Source organism: Schistocerca gregaria, chromosome 1 (assembly GCF_023897955.1).
Source record: "Schistocerca gregaria isolate iqSchGreg1 chromosome 1, iqSchGreg1.2, whole genome shotgun sequence".
NCBI lineage: Eukaryota > Metazoa > Arthropoda > Insecta > Orthoptera > Acrididae > Schistocerca > Schistocerca gregaria.
This window is the reverse complement of record NC_064920.1, coordinates 143,362,164-143,379,848: the sequence shown is the minus strand read 5'-3', so window position 1 is coordinate 143,379,848 and position 17,685 is coordinate 143,362,164. Positions and strand designations below refer to the sequence as shown.

The 17,685-nt window shown below is 39.8% G+C and overlaps 1 protein-coding gene across 1 annotated transcript in view; it reads left to right on the top strand.

Moving 5' to 3' along the window:
• Positions 1 to 897: 897 nt before the first annotated feature.
• LOC126334937 (tRNA (uracil-5-)-methyltransferase homolog A-like) overlaps positions 898 to 17,685 on the top strand; it is an 81,129-nt gene continuing 64,341 nt past the window's right edge. The window contains exons 1-2 of the mRNA XM_049997681.1: positions 898 to 1,108; positions 12,205 to 12,429. Coding sequence (XP_049853638.1) covers positions 12,208 to 12,429 — 222 coding nt within the window. The 5' untranslated portion in view covers positions 898 to 1,108; positions 12,205 to 12,207. The remainder of the gene's footprint in view (positions 1,109 to 12,204; positions 12,430 to 17,685) is intronic.

Sequence of the window (17,685 nt, the reverse complement as noted above, 5' to 3'; positions counted from 1 at the left end):
GCACACGTTACTTCCGTTTGCTCCATCCATACATATTCCATCGATACAGTTGTGTCGCGAATTCAGTGACTGCACGGCGACAAATGAATGGCGTAAACCGCCAAGTTTGAATCCGCCGCTTGGAGTGCTAAATAATGTTGTGCATACTCCTCGGAGTTATGACTTTTGTTTTTATGTTTATCCTGTTCCTTGGTTACTGTTTTGTTGTTAACAAGTTACATAAAGCAACTGTGCATCTTTTTCTGTAATACCAAATAATAAACTGTTCAAGTATATTCTCAGTGCATGTTTGAATATTTATTAAGTACGGGTAGCACTACAGGATGAAAATATACTCGTCAGTACATACTAATAGCCTGCATTAATTTACGCAACACTCTTGCATTACACAAGGAAAGTTTACAAAGTTATGTGTCTTTGCCATACAGCTGAAAATTTTACTACATGTAGACAAACTGAAAACTGGTTTTTAGATCATGTAAGTTGACCACTATGCAGAAAATATTTATACATAGTGAAAACTCATTTCTATCATATTTGTACTAATACACTTGATCTCTGATCTATATTTTCGGTACTAGACTTTGTTCTCCGTTTGTTTCTTCCAGGAAACTTGTTGCCACGTGAAAATGGAAGTATTGTACTCCATTACAACTTTACATTTGTCCTGTGGTTTTGCCCACAGGTACTTCTTCAATCTTCACCATATGCCAATAGCCAGAGATGAGCTGTTCATGCAGTTTTCTTTTGAAGGTTCCCAGTTTATGAGACAGGGCCAAAGCGAGCCAACATTCAGTAGAAATCGTCCATAGCTAACGTAAACCTGCCAGGTGCATAGAAAGAGGACTGTGCATTTGTGTTTTCGAAAGTGACTAATTAGTTTTGTCTCTGCAAAACATAAGAAAAACAATAAGATGGTGAGCTGTAACACTTCATACACTTTGAAATACTAATTTTTATATAAGGTATAGGTTTACAGTTAGGTTAGTATATACAAGGTTGCGTCAAAGAGTTGGCACCAATGGAACGTGTCTGAGAGTCTTTGGAATTGTTTGTTTATATCAGAATTGTCAGCGTGGTAGGACGTGAATGTTTTGGTTTGGAAAAGGTTTGTTGACATGTTATAACGCTCTTTATTTATCGTTAAATCGTGCGAGAACTATTGAAATAACTATGTAAATGATAATTCTTTTGCAGTTTGACCGTTCGTTATACGGACACTACTGAGCTTTCAGGCCTATAACCATTATCCTGTGATTCTTTATTATCCAATAGTACTTGCAGTGCATCCATAGCAGACTCGGAAAATATCATGTGTAGCGTCTAACTATATAAGAAAATCATCACATATAATAACTGCCCTCCCAGAAACTACTAAATCCTTTTCAAGTCGTTATCACATGCAGTATCGTTCCATTGAAACTTTTAGAATGTATACACTCCAGTGTGGAATAGTGAATGCAAAGCTCTGAGTTCAGGCATATTTTATTTTTTGTTGTTTTTATTGATCTAAGGACTGCCGTCCCCGTATTTCAATGACTTTTACGGTAATGATAAACAATGTAATGTTAGGGCACGGTTCATAATATTTATGACAAGGACTAAATGGAATGGTTTTTGGTTTAAGAAATGTCGAAAATTAGTGTAAAATGAATGGCTTGTTTGTTGACCCACTGATAAACATTTTTGGCAAACTTACTTGCTTGCACACCCTACTGCCATAAAACAGATAATTTCAGGCACCTGTCTCTTTCGTTAGTTTTTTTAAGAGGAAGTTTAATTTGGCTGTATTTAAAATGTCAAATTCCTTCTACTCTTGACATGAAGGGTGTGTTTAATAGTTCTACTTTATTTAAAGCTAGAAACAATGGCTGTTCATAACAGTAATTCAGAGTTACTAATTTGGTGTAATTACTGTGTACAGTTCTGTTACATGCGTAGGCTATGCTTTTTAATTTCTTTGAAGTATAGTACGTGTAACCATTCCGTGCTGTGATCTGAAACTATAGGTGTACTTACGAAATCTGAGTAATTTGTTTACTGTTTTTACTTTGTTCATTTAATCTTCCACATAACTTATCAGGCTGTGTCTGTATTTTTTATCTTCTTTGGTACTTGTGGAAAGTTGCTGACAGTGTGGACTGCATGACTTTTTAGTAAGGTGTACTGATCAGAGCACAAAGCAGGGAAGAAAATTGCTACCTCCACCATACATCACTGGTGCTTCAACACAATCAGGTAAATACCATTTGCTAGGTATCATCAGGTCAACATTTGCACATCTGTCTGAGACATCAATGCATAAAAATGTCTTCAGTCAAAGACGTAGACCAACAATTGCATTTTTTGGACAACTCTGTAACTATACTTGACTTTGTATTTTCACTCGTGTGATCATACAGTGTAGGCTTTCACGACTGGTATTGTCTTCACGTAAAACTTCCGGGCTGACAGGCAGTGGTCGATGTATAAAACTCTCCCCTGACGTTTCGTCTCCCACTGCAGGAGACATCCTCCCAGGTAAGTTCACCACTTTACCTCAGAGGATGTCTCCTACAGTCAGATACGAAACGTCAGGGTAGAGTTTTATACATTGCCCACGGCCTATCAGCCTGCAAGTTTTAAGTTTAATTCCTGTGATTAATGGCTTTTGGGCTGCACCATGATTGTGAAGACTGTGCCATACAATCTCCACTGGCTCATTCTACTACTGTACTCTAGCTGAACTGTGATTGACACACACTGTTGTAGGCCTAGTTGAAAGACCACAGTTGGGTCAGGATTACAGAAGTGCCCGATTCCACCTCTCTGCTTTGACCTATGACGTCATCAATATGGCAGAAATGTCTATTCTAAGTGTATCCAAAATGGCGCCTACGACATCACTACATACACACGGCAACATACACGAAAATAAATTTAAAAAAAAGAAAAAAAAAGAAAACCACAATCCCAATACACAAAATGATTAACGAAAAGGAAAAAAAAATTACAACATTCCACTCCAATCTCAAGGAATCCAACACTTCCCTTGACCTATATGGGTCACCCACAGGTGACGATACCAAAATACCAATACCTACAAATAAAACTATGTAAATTGGAATTGGACATTTCCCTTGAACTCTATAGGTGTACCACAGATGACAATACCAAAACACCAACACGTACAACTATGAAAATGGAAATCGTTCATTTCCGGTGGCCTACATAGGCCAGCCACAACCATTGATACCAAAAAACCAACACTTACAACTACGAAAAATAAAAATAAAACCCGAACCTCAAAAATCCACAAATCAAACATCCCTGCATAAATTAAAACACATTCAGTACACCATAAATGCACAAAACATCACAACTGAAGAAGAATAGACAAAAATACCACAACAATTACCACCAAAAAACTCTGGCCCTCCAAGCTAGGTTGGCCAGCACCTCTCCCCCCCCCCCCCCCCTGCCCTACACACACACACACACACACACACACACACACACACACACACACACACACAAGGGCACCATGAAACACAACAAGATGACTTCTATAAAAACAACTAACTCATAAACACTGTGCCGTAGTGACTTCACACACAACAACACCCTTATGTCATGGCCAAAGCAGACTGACGGAATTGGACACTTCCATTGACCCATTGGGTCATACAAAGCTCCTTCCAATTAATTTCTTAGGCCAAGCAGAATGACTTTTCACTTCAGAATAAAGCTGTTAACAGTGGAGCATGTTTAATTCCTGTGAAGAACCCCTATGATCTAATGATCGAGCAAGGTGGCACAGTGGTGAGCATACCGGACCCACATTTGGGACATTGGCGGTTCAGATTAGCCTCCAATTCATCCAGATTTGGGTTTTCTGTGATTTCCCTAAATTGCTTCAGGCATGTACCAGTATGGTTCCTTTGAAATGTCACAGCCATTTTCCTTTTCCATCCTTAAAGCATTCAGAGCTTGTCCTCCTCCTCTAATAATCTCGATGGAGATGGTACACTAATCTTCCTTACTCTGATGAAATGATCAAAACTTGTGGGCTCCATATAATTTTCAGTCTTCATACTCACTCAGTTCTATCAACTTACTCCAACAGAAAGTATGTCTATTGTGTTAAATCATTGTGGCACCACTTTTCTGATTTTGGGTGCAGAGCTTGGTGTCACACGATCAATGAGTCTGTACTGCCAAAAGAAGTCATCTGCTTTTGAAACTGAATGAACAGAGAATTTTGCTACTCCTGTTTATGATTTTGAGCAGATATTTCAAGCTTTTTTTCGTTTGTATCCACTACAACTTTGGGATATATTTACTCTATTATGTCTAAGTATTGGAACACTGTCAGTTGCTCAGCTGACAGTGTGCTGCAGATTCATTTTTCTAACAAATATGTTTATTGATGTTGAACCCTGTGAGATCTATAAGGCACTTTTTTGTAACCTGTGTAAGAACTTTCGCGTCTGCCTGTTATTCAGGCCACTTTGCAAATATACCTGCAGACAAAAGGGACCAAAATGTCCTGGTTACCCATATCTTTACACATTAAGTGAAGGATGTGTGGCATCCCTTCACCGCACATCAGTCTTAGCAGTCCAACCCTGTTCCATACACTTCTAGCTCGCTATAGATGTTTGCTAATGCAGTGAGTTTCTTTCTTCATCCTGTACTTCTCCCCAAAGTTCTCAATTCTGCCACGTGAACATACACCCATATTGTACTGTCACTGGCTACCAGGGACAAGACAATAGCCCTGTATCTACCTCACCTGTCAGTGCACTGAGGTTTACTGCCATATAACTCCCTTCTCCCAACAGACACTTTGACTCCTTACCAGATGTCAGGCCCATGTTAACGTGGACAAGATTGGCCTTCTACCTTCCTCCAACTAACTTGTCACCACAGTGGACAGATTCACCAACTGCCCTGAGGCAACACCAGTACCCATCACCAGTGCCCCAGCAGCTGCCACCTTCGTCCTGATGCAGATCACGTGTTTGAGCTGCCCATACCATATCACAACAGGCCAAGGGCACCAATATGTATGCTCTTTCGTGTGCTAGTGGACCCCTGCAGGTCTGACCAGCACTTGACATTGAACTACCATGCAGCCGCCAACAGCATGGTGGAATGGCTGCACCGTGCATGGAGGCAGCCCTTGCCACAGCAGTAGATGGATTGCTGCATTGCATCTGCTACTTCTTGGCTTCCATGTCACTCACTAGGCCTATCTGGAGATATCATGCATTGACCTTGTCTACGTCCAGCTGCTCACCATGCCAATCGACTTCCTGGATCCTACCATCTGCTCACAGGTGACAACATGCATTAGTTTGTCGCTGGTTTGCAGGACTGCATGGCTCGCCTGTGACACTACCCCAGAACTATGGTGAACACAGGACATTTGTTCACAATGACCTCACCTCACGCATCCTCATCATACTGTACATTGACGCTCTCTGGCCCCTGCTTCACCAACAGTACTCTGGTTTCCACCAGGTCCTGTAGAAGGTCTCCAAGATGCTCACACTACATCTTCAAGGCATTTCTACCAGTGTCTCAATCAGTTGTCTGAAGCCCAGCAATATGCTGTCTGACCTCACACCACTCATTCCCCACCATTATTATCAATACACTGCAGATGCCCATTGCTGCCAAATCTGGAACCACTGCTGACACCGCCCAACGCACCCCTCTGCCAATCCCCCTGAGATGCCAGCCTACCACACCACTGCCGAGGGCACAGGTGGAAACCCACCAAACCATGACGGAGTTGCCCCCAGTGCTGCCCCTGACCCAGCAGCTGTCAACAATGTTGACCAGGCCAGCTCGGCACACCTCATCCCAGGTGTCACCAGCCACCAGCTGACACGTCTGCACCTATACTCTACAAACTATTACAGAGTGTATGGCGGGGTGCATCCTAGTGTACCTGTTATTGGGGTTTCTTTCCATTCCATTCACATATGAGTATGGGAAGAAAGATTGTTTGATAGCCTCTGTGCATGCAGTAAGTATTGTAATCTTATCCTCATGATCCCTAAGTGAATAATATGTATTGGGTTGTAGTATATTTCCTAGAGTCATCATTTAGCCGGTTCTAGAAACTTTGTTAGTAGACTTTCTCAGGATAGTTTATGTCTGTCTTCAAGAGTCTGTCAGGTCAGTTTCTCCACATTCCTGCAACACTCTCCCACTGAACAAACTTGTGACCATTCATTTGTGCTGCCTTTCTGCGTGTATGCTCAATATCCCCTGTTAGTCCTATCTGGTATGGGTCTCACACACTTGAGCAATGTTCTAGAATCAGTCACATGAGTGATTTGTAAGGAATCTACTTCGTAGACTGATTGCACTTCCTCAGTATTCTATCTGCCCCTGACCCAAGACATGTCAACAGTGCTGGCCAGGCCAGCTCGGCACAACTCATCCCATGTGCCACCAGCTGACACATGTCTCCACTATACTCTGCAAATCACTATGGAGTGTATGACAGGGTGCATCCCAGTGTACCAACAGCTTGTTTGATCAGTGGGAGCGTGTTACAGGAATGTGGAGAAACTGACCTGACAGACTCTTGAAGATAGACATAAACTATCTGAGAAAGTCTACTAACAGCCTTTACATATGACCAGAATGTCTTTGGGTTTTGTGGAAGATCATTTATCAGTATTCTGTAACGGCAATCAGTGAAGCTTCACACATTGCTGTCTTGACAACCAACCAACACATTTTGTTCAGCATCTTTTTATCCGTAGCTCTGTTCTTTATTTTACGCCTATTGTGCATTAACTCTGTTTCTCTAGTAGATCCTTCACAGCAACTGTATACCATAGGGGGTCCCTCCCATTATGAACTATTCTACTGGATATATGTCTAGCCACTGCATGGCCCGTTATTCTTTTAAATGTGAGATGGAGTTCCTCTACATACTCCTGCTCTGTGCTGAAAGTTTTAAGTTCCTCATTGAGATATGACTACTGATTTTTTTATCTAGTTTACTGAACATATAAATCTTTCTGCTTGTTTTAGTTGTCCTTTGTGTTCTGATAATTATTGTTGTGACAGCTATATCATGGTCACTGATACCAGTTTTGATGTGGACATCCTCAAAGAAGTCATGTCTGTTTGTTGCCATTAGGTACAATATATTTCCATCATGAGTAGGATTTCTGTCTATCTGTTCTAAGTGTTTTTCGGAGAAGGCATTTAAAATATTTCACAGGATGTCTTATCATGCCTACCACTAACAAAACTGTAAGTTTCCTGGTTGATTGTTGGATGATTGAAGTCCCCACTGGATATTAAATTATAACTGGGGAACTTACATACTAGTATGTGCACATTCTGCTGGCATCTTGCTGGCCCTCCTTGTCATGCACTGGCCAGACACTACTGACAGCTAGCCGTCATACCTACCTCAAGCCTGCCTCTTTCACGCAACCAGGACCTGCAAAATAGATGCTGCTGCCGCCAGCCTCATCGCGGGTACAACAGCCCCTCCATTGGCACCAGCCTTCGTTGTGGCCATCACACTCCTCTTCCACACTTACCTCTTGTGGAGAAGGAGTTGCAGTGAGGGGGAGGGGGGGGGGGGCAGGGCAAGCTGTGTGGCAGCCCCTTCACCACACACTGGTCTTAGCAGTCCAGCTCCATTCCATATGCACCTAGCTTAATGCAGTGACATGTGCCTACTTCCACCCAAAGCCCGTGATTCTGCCATATGGCAGACACCCATGTCTTATGGTCACTGGCTTCTGGGACCAATACAATAGCTCCACCTCTAGCTAGATTTCCTCTGGGCTAACCTCATTCCCAGTTCTGATATTCCCTTTGCGATGACATCATCGGAGTTTGGAGTTTGGCCCCATTCATGCACTGTGAAAGCATGTGATGTGGCTGTGTACTTTGTATCTTAGACACTTGGTGCAAAGTATTGAGACTTGCCCATGTTGCACTGTCTTTACACCAGCAACACAGCTCAGTATATAAATTGGTGCTTCATGCCTCAAGACATTCCCCTTGACTCACAGTCGCACGTGCCCACTTGGGGACTAGCTGAGATTCAAGCTCCCACCTATCATGGCCAGCACGCTCATGTGCTAAGTGTGTTCCAGTCTTTTGGATCTTACCCTGGTCATTTCTCTTATGAGCATCATCAGTTCACCTCATGTTGGCAGAATCGTGTTTGTGCTGGTGCATGCTTAGCTACTTATTAGTAACTGTGTTCCATATCCCATTTCATGTGGAACATGTGTAGATAATTTATTTTCTGATCAAGCCAGCACTAGGGCACTATTGTAACCTCATCCTATTACACTGCTTGTTTATTTGGTGTCATCATATCAGCAAGTAACTATCACTAAGAACTGTTAATTTTTGAGATCATTGCAGTGCTCTCTGTAGTAATTTAATTGTTTGAAAAAAAAAAAAAACTGTTGTTTGTCATTATTGTTCATTGCACTAGTACCCAACCTTCCCAGTCACAGGTCCTCAACTTTTTAGTGATTATTTAATTAAGTTATGTAGTGTTACATTCCTACAGATGTATACGCTTCCATCTAGGATTTTCCATATTAAGCTCACTTCCCATTCCATTTGTGTGTGGAGAGTAGGGAGAATCACTGCTCAAATGACTGCGTGCTGTAATGAATCTGATGTTCATCTGGGCAGCCAATGGGAATAATACATAGTGGCTCCTAGTATATTCCTATATTCATCTCTTGATTCTGGCTATTTAAGCTTTGTAAATAGATCTTCATTGGTAGTTGGCATCTATTTTCAAGCACTTGGTTGTTCAGCTTTTTCATAATTTCCATGACATTCGCCCATGGGGCAAACATACTTGTGACCATTCATGCTGCCCTTCTTTTTATACATTCAATATCTTCTGTTAGTCCTATTTGGTGCAGGTCTCCCTTTTTTAAGTAATATTCTAGGGTAAGTCACAAAAAGTGTTTTGTAAGCAATGTCCTTTTTATATGGATTGCTTTGATTGTCTTTTCAGCGTATCCTTCCAGTGAACGAAAGTCTGACATCTGCTTTTCCTCCAACATAGCCTAATTATCCACACCCAGATATTTGTTTGAGTTGCAGATTCTAATTAAGAGTGACAGATAATATTGTTACAGGACACTACATTTGTATATTTTGTGTAGTGGAGAGTTATACATTTCTGATCATTTAAAGCATTTTGCCAACCTTTGCATCTCTCACAGGAAATGAAACTTGTTCGAGCAAACAAGTTACATACAGAAAATTGTGATTTTTCCCACTTAATCTGAACCATGAGTGACATTTCAGCTGCATTTATTTATTGTCTTTGGAAATGAATACTTGTGTATTAGGCATTGTGTACACTTGAAAACTACTAATATTAGCAAAAGCATTTAAAGGCCTTTTAAACTTACCAGCTGGTGAACACTAGTTGCATTAAATAGGGTATCACAGGTGATGTTGAACCATTTGATATTTATTTCATAGACATTCTGTTAATGTGACATATTTGTAAACACTAGTCATACATGTAGTGGTTCCTGAAGAGTCCGCTGTGGCCCAGATCAGATCAGGTGATTGAGATGGCAGACAATGGAAAGGGACTGCTCAACAGAGAACCAAGTTAGTTCTTTTATATGCAGAAACAGCAGAGAATGGAAAGATTGTTCAACAGAGAACCAAGTTGTTTCTTTTATATGCAGAAGCAAAGAGTGTAATTATTACATGTATGTTTGCTTCAACATTTTAGCACAAGTTAAGCTTCCACCAAAAACACAGTCTTTAGGTTGCATCGGCAATTTGAAAATAATGTAATGTTAGAATCAAAGCAGCCATGTGTGTCTCAAATCTGATTACCTGAAAATGTAAAAGCTGTAAGAGTGGCAATGCAATGAACCCCGTAAGTCAACAAGGGGAGCCACAGTTGAACCTGGAATCTCACATCAGTCTATTCAGTGCATTCGTAATTCAGACCTTCATTTATTCCCTTACAAAATGACAGAGTTCCATATTCTTCTCGATTAGCAGAAAGAAGACAGGCATAATTTTGCTGCTTGGGCTGTGAAGATGAAAGGGGACGGAGTCCTGCACAGCATCTGGTCATCCGTCGAGGTGTACATGCACGGTCAAACAACAGAATGTGACATTTTGGGCTGCTGGACATTTTATGAAATGGACAATAACAGTCATAAAGTGTCTGTTCGGGCTGCCATATCAAGCCACAGATTAATTGAACCTTTCGTTTTTGACAAAACTGTCAGTTCTGAATGGTACATGGGCATGTTGCAGAACTAATTTCTCCTGCAATTTATGCCATTTGACTTCAAATGTACATTCAAATGTGCATGCAGTGGTCTATGCACGAAGCCTGCCCACACTCAATCAATGTTGTTCTTGACTTTCTGCATGAGACATTTGGTGAAAGAGTGTGTGTGTGTGTGTGTGTGTGTGTGTGTGTGTGTGTGTGTGCGTGCGTGCGTGCGTTTGCATACTGTATGTAGCTTGTCAATGGGTAACTCCAAAAGATAGAAAGCTTTCCTTCTTTTATGTGTGCCTATCAGTGACTCAATGCTTCTCCTTTAATTCTAAATTATTTACATTCTATAAGAACTTTCCTACAAAATTTTTAAGTATAACAGTATATCTCCTGCACACTCCTGTAGTCTCTCTCAAACATAATCAAATATTTAAAATTAATCACTTGTAAATAAGCCACATTTGTGGATTTTCTGAGAAGTGATTTGTCTATTGCAGCTATTCCACACTTGTTTCATGGTTATTCGAAGACTGTTACTTTCCTAATTAGCAGGGATCAATCATTTCGAGGCAGAGTAATACATGGGGTGTATCAAAAAGAACATTTGTTATGTTATTTGAAATATGTGCTTGAACAACGCACTGTTGGAAAGGGCAAACTCTTGAATTTTACATGGTTCCTGCTAGGTAGCAGCAGTGTGTGCCCACTTCAGCTATAGTAAAAATGGTGTTGGGACAACACAGTGTTTTGATTTCTACGTTTTGTGCAGAGTGCGTCAGTAATAAGTGTTCAGCATGACTTTCATACTAGGTGTGGTGTGAATCCTCCTACAGCACAGAGCATTAGATGATGGCATGAACAATTCCTACAGCACAGAGCATTAGATGATGGCACGAACAATTCCGATAATCTTTAAATCAGAGGATTACTGAATGATGAATTGGTCACACTGTCCCAAATGTTTCAGTCTTACATTACTGACCTCCAAGGTCACTGGACCTGACTTTATATGATTATTTCTTACTGGGGTTTATAAAAGACTGTTTATGTCCCTCTATTACCAACAACAATAAATGAACTGAGGTATTGCTTAACAGCAGCTGTGGAACGTATATTTCAAGACATGCTCGCTGCACTGTGGGAACAATTTGAATACCATATTGACATATGCCATGCATCATCACCTATGAAAATGTATGAAAAAAAAGAACTTTTTGCATTCCTGCTCATCGAAAAACAAAATTCATTGTACATCTTTATTAGTTTTGTAAATATAGACATGCCAGATCAGATGATTATTTTTGACACCCTGTATTTAATGTGAAGTGTGCCATTATATTGCAATTCTGAACTTTGTTGCTATAGGTTGTATGTTTGGTGCTAGGTTTTCCTGTTAATTCTATATGTCTTATTTTCCTTCAGATTAGTGCACTACTTATTGTACTAATCTAAGAGTTCTAATGGTAAGTTATTGACAGGCACACGTAAAACTGAAAGAAGACTTGCTAGCTTTTGGAATAAATCCTTTGATGAGCTATAGTGTGCACATGTCACCCCCCCCCCCCTCCCTCCCCCTTCCCAATCACCCTCCTCCCTGGTGCACTCCTATCCCCTCCCTGGTACACTTCTCCTGGATATGTCCCACCACCCTTCCACTCCCCTGCTGCCCCCCCTCCCCCCGACAAACGCACACAAACCTCTCTGTGATCCCAACATTGTGTCATTTTCCATGGCTTCTCTTGATAACAAACAACAAATATTCGTGTGGTCTCCATCAAAACACTTTTGTGAGTCTCAGCTAATATGAGCTCTTTTCAGCAATGGCTGTAACAGAATAACTTCAGTTCATGCAGTACAAAATATTCAATTGATATTTGCAATTTTATTAATATTATAATTTATCTGTCAAATCATCTTTAATCTTAACATTTACTTTTTGCTTCTAGGTTATGGCTGAGGAAACAAATGTCATTCTGGAAGATGTACCAGGTGGCAAGCAGGAAGAGGAGCAACCACCAAATTTAAATAATGACAATAACAATGGTGAAAATGTTGTTGCAGCAGCTCCAGTTATCCCTTTGAACCCATATGCATATCTGGAAAGAAATGAGTTTACTTCTGAACGGTTCAAAATAGAAGTTAGAGGACTACCTAAATACTATGGAATTGGTGTAAGGTTTGATAATTTTCAAGCATTTACCTGTTATTTGTGTTTAGTGGAGATTACATTATTGCTCATAACCAGTGTCTTGCTGGAGTGGGTGGAAAATTATGTGTACATATTTTAAAATATCACTAAAATGTTAACAAAAATAGAAAGTTAGATTCAGAAAGCAGTTCCTGGGCTTCAGCCACACCAAGTGATTAATAGCTCCGCAAGCTTGCAGCTGAGTGCTTCTCAGCTGTTGTCAAATGGCAACTGAATGCTATGTTGTTGTTGGACTGGTTCTTACCCACGGTAGTAGCTGTGACATTTTTGGTGCTCAGTCCATTGCTGCATAAGGTAATGTCTTGTCCTACATCTGCCACATCTACTTGAACCTCGCAGTGTTTGTGCTTCAGTGCTGTATGCAGCTGCTAACTACTGTGTTATTAGATACTTTGATCTCCAGAGCCTCTTTAATTACATCCAGAAATGGTTAGCATTTGTCATTATGGAGACATTGTTAATGTAATTATGTGACCATTTTTCATTGGAATTTTAGCTACTGCTGATTTATCTGGTAGTGTAGTCACAGACACCTCTCGTGTCCAATCTGGCATAGTTCTACTATGTGCACAATCTAATTGTTACAGTACTGTTTGCATTTGCATGGTATTTCTTAAATGACAGAAATGGTGAGTCGTAACATTACGGTTACTTCAACAGTAACTGTCTCTGTGACACATGACACCTCTCGTGTAGTGACTGCAACTAGAGTTAATTGAGCTTATAAAACCTGAGTCTCCTGTGCTAACTACTACACCACCCAGGCAAGTGACTTTGCACAACTATGCGGACTACACTAGCATGTCTCACTCCTCAATCCAAATTCACATTTATGTCTCGGCAAACTTGTTAAATATTGACAGAGATGATAATGTCAAAATCAGTTTATCCTATAGTAAATTTGTGTATTTGAAAGTTGATTTCCTAAAAAGTAATCCAAAAGATCCACAAAAAACAAGCCATAGATAACTAAGAGAATTAAAATCTCATGTAAGAGGAAGATGGAAATTTATGTAAATGCCGTAGTAAGTCAGTATCTGACGTTACTTGCTTACTACAAAAAATGTGGTATTTTAAAGAAAGTCATTAAAATGTCCAGAAGTATGCATGTCCTGAAAAAAATAAATAATGCATTGAATAAGATTAAAATTATATGAGACAGTGTCAAACAGCAAACAAAACAGCCAGTCAATGTACAGGGTTCCACAACAATTAAACTAAATGACAATATTTTCACAAGCTTTTAACAATCACTTTCTAAATGTAACAGCAAATATAGGGTTAAATGGTTCAGTTGAAGAAGCAGGAGGATATATTAAAATGTCATTGCATAAAACCTTAAGCAACTAGAAGTTAGCACCAACTTCCTCCATTGAAATTAATACAATTATAAGAATTCTAAAATAAAAAAAAAGCTCTTATGGGGTTGATGGAATTTTGAGCATACTTCTGAAAAGTTGTCCTTAGTGATATATGCAATGCAGAATTGGCACTGGGAATGTTTACAGGCAGGATAAAATATGCAATTGTTAAACCACTTCATAAAAGAGGTGACAATATAAAAAGTAATGTACTCAAGACCAGTAACACACAGTTGAAAACAGTTTACATAGCGTATCACAGTTTGGATTCTGGAGAGTTTGCCCAACTGAGAATGCTGTTTATTCACATATCAATTAGCACAAGCCTTACATATATCACAGTTGGTACTTTTTGTGAGCTCATCAAGTTCTTCAATTGTGTATATCATGATTCTCTGCTAGAAAAACTCAAGTTTTATGGGACTGGTGGTTTTACATACGGATGGTTTGAATCATGATTGACAAACAGAATGCAAAAGGTTGTGCCGAACAATTCAAGCACTGTTGGAAGTGTAAGAAATTTTAGTCAGTGGGGAGAAATCACATAGAGAGTCCCACAGGTTTCAATTTTGGATCCACAGCTATTCCTTATATATGCAGAACTGGTTCTTTTTTCAGATGATACAAGTGTTATAGCAAATCCCATTGGAGAGAAAGCAACTGAAGATATGATAAATGACTTTCTCCAAAGAATTATGAAGTAGTTCTAAGAAAAGGAACTCTCCCTAAATTTTGAAAAAGCACACTGTATCAGTATTGTACAACAAACAGTCATACCCACAGTTGATGTAATGCATGAACAGGAGTAAGTAAGCAGTGTTAAATGTTCCAAAATTTGGGTGCACATACTGATGAAAGCGTAAACGGGGAGAAACATGTTAAGAGTTTCTGAAACAATTAAAGTCAGCTAATTTTTCTCCTCATACAATTGCTAAGCTCGGAAAACAATGGATTAACCTCCTGAAATATATTGCATATCTCCACTCAGATAATTTTCTGTGGTAACTAATCACTTAGAAAGAGAGTATTGACTGCACAAAAGCAAGCAGTAAGAATAATGTGTGGTGTTCACCCACGGACATCGCGTAGATACCTGTTTAAGGAGCTAGGCATTTTAACTGCACCATCACAATACATGTATGCCATAATCAAAGTATATCTAAAAACAAAGATGATGTGACTTACCAAACAGAAGTGCTGGCAGGTTGATAGACACACAAACATACAAAATTCAAGCTTTCGCAACCAACGGTTGCTTCTTCAGGAAACAGGGAAGGAGAGGGAAAGATGAAAGGATGTGGGTTTTAAGGGAGAGGGTAAGGAGTCATTCCAATCCCTAGAGCGGAAAGACTTACCTTAAGGGGAAAAAACAGACGCAAGCAGACATTTGTAAAGGCATGTGCGGATGGATATGTGTGTGTGTGTGTATGTGTGCGCGCGAGTGTATACCTGCCCTTTTTTCCCCTTAAGGTAAGTCTTTCCGCTCCCGGGATTGGAATGACTCCTTACCCTCTCCCTTAAAACTCACATCCTTTCGTCATCCCCTCTCCTTCCCTCTTTCCTGAAGAAGCAACCGTTGGTTGCAAAAGCTTGAATTTTGTGTGTATGTTTGTGTGTCTATCGACCTGTCAGCGCTTCTGTTTGGTAAGTCACATCATCTTTGTTTTTAGATATATTTTTCCCACATAGAATGTTTTCCTCTATATATTCATACCATAATCAAAGTAGTCGTAAATAATAACTCACAATTTGAGTAGAACAGTGATGTCTATACCTACAACACTAGAGGGACAAATGACTTTCATTATTCATTTTGAAAACTGCCAGTGGCTCAGAGAGGATTTTAGTATGCAACAATAAAAAATTTTCATTCTTTGTCCAGTAATTTAAAATGTGTGGCAGGTAGCGAAGTAAGTTTTAAATCTAATTCAAAATATTTTCTCCTGGACAACTCCTATTCCATTGGTGAATTTCTGCTCAAAAACTGGCAACCATTAAAAAAAAGGTTTTTAAGTATAGTTGCACGAGGAGGAATACAGTGATAATGTGTTCATTAGTCTTAACACTAATGACTTGTACATATCCTGTAAACTGACTCATTCCACATCATTTAGATAAAAGAATCTTTCAAATGATCTGTGGAACTTGTGATCAACTAAGCAACCCCCTAAACTTGAACAGCATTGCAGAGTCTCTCGAACTGTATTGGAATAGCACCTCACCATGGAATGACACTGTGGATGGTGCGTGAAACCAAGACATAAATGCTTCAGTAAAATGGAACTATATGGTTTCAGAGACCTTTTCAAATCACATCTATGGTTTATCGATAAAACAATATGTACTGATATATTTTGTATATGATGTACTGATGTGTGATGTGGTGTGCCGATGTGGAATAGTGGTTAGCACATCTGGCTTGTGAGCAGTAGACCCCTAGTACGAAGCCCAGCCGTGGTACAAATTTTCAGTGTTGCTCCAGCCTGCATATATGTATGTCATAGATGTGTGAGTTATGAGAAGGCCTCTGAAATCATATAATTTTATTTCATTGAAGCACCTTCACCTGGGTTCCAGGCAGGATCCCCCATGTTGTTTGATGCTGAAGTGCTATTCCAGTACAGTTGGAGAGCTTCTGCAGTGCTGTTTGAGTTTAGGGGAAACGCCAAGTGGGCTGAGGCATGGATGGGAATTTGGATTGAGGAGGGAGGCGTGTTAGGGTAGTCCATGCAGTTGTGCCGAACTGCTCGCCAGTATGGCATAGTGGTTAGTGCATCTGCCTAGTGAGCAGGAGACCTGGGTTCAAATCCTGTCATCGGTTCAAATTTTCATTCGTTGCTTCAGTCTGCGTATATGTACATCATAGATGTTTGAAACTTGAAAGGTTTTCTGGAATCATATAGTTTCATTTGGACTTCTGCAGTGTGTGAATGGAAGCTATATTTAACTTAAGTTCTGGCACTTTTCGACACAACCATGTCCCAATTAAAATGAGTGTTAACTAGTTGCAACTTTCCTAACTGATGTCCCAAAGCACATGGGCTGGCACAGCTTTAATGTTGACATCTCCAGCAGTCGCTTTCTCTGATGGTGGCTACCTGTGGCTTCCACAACAATGTACTTACACTTCTAACAGCACCAGCTCCTGAAAATGACTGGCACAGCTTTTCACTACTGTATGCCAAGGAATGGCTTTTGTAGCAGTGGTTACACCATCCTTCTGCCTCAAGATACTTTCTGATTGTTGATACCAAAATGCTTGTTTTCTAAATTAAATTTACACATTTTGTGATTTGTGAAAACATCAAAATTTAGTGTAATAATTTTTTGTGTATTTTTATCTTTACTGATTACCAGTTTTTAATAAAGAATGATTTTGCATTTATTAAGGATGTATAAGATTTGAATTTTTGGAACTGCCCCTCAATTTTGTCTCAAATGAAGTGTTTATTTTTGGAACTGCCCCTCAATTTTGTCTCAAATGAAGTGTTTCTTGTTGATTTGAGTAACTCTCCCCACTACTTAGGCGTTTCATTTCAGATGAATATAATCATCCACCTTTGTACCTTTTGATCAGTGCTGCCCAATATTTTATTGATGTAGTACTAGTACTAGTAGTAGTAGTAGTAGTAGTAGTAGTAGTAGGCTTCTAAGAGACTCAAAGCTCCTGTGCCAATCTCATATGATTCCTCTAGATGCTCCTGTCTTGTGCTGCCTCTTGCCAGTTATTTATTCCCTATCTTCCACATATGCAATCAATTTCATTGTGCCAAGTACTCCTGAGTCTTCCCCTAGTCTTTTGCCATTTGGCTTCTCTTTGAATATTCTTAACACAATTTGGTCTTCTTTTCATTCTC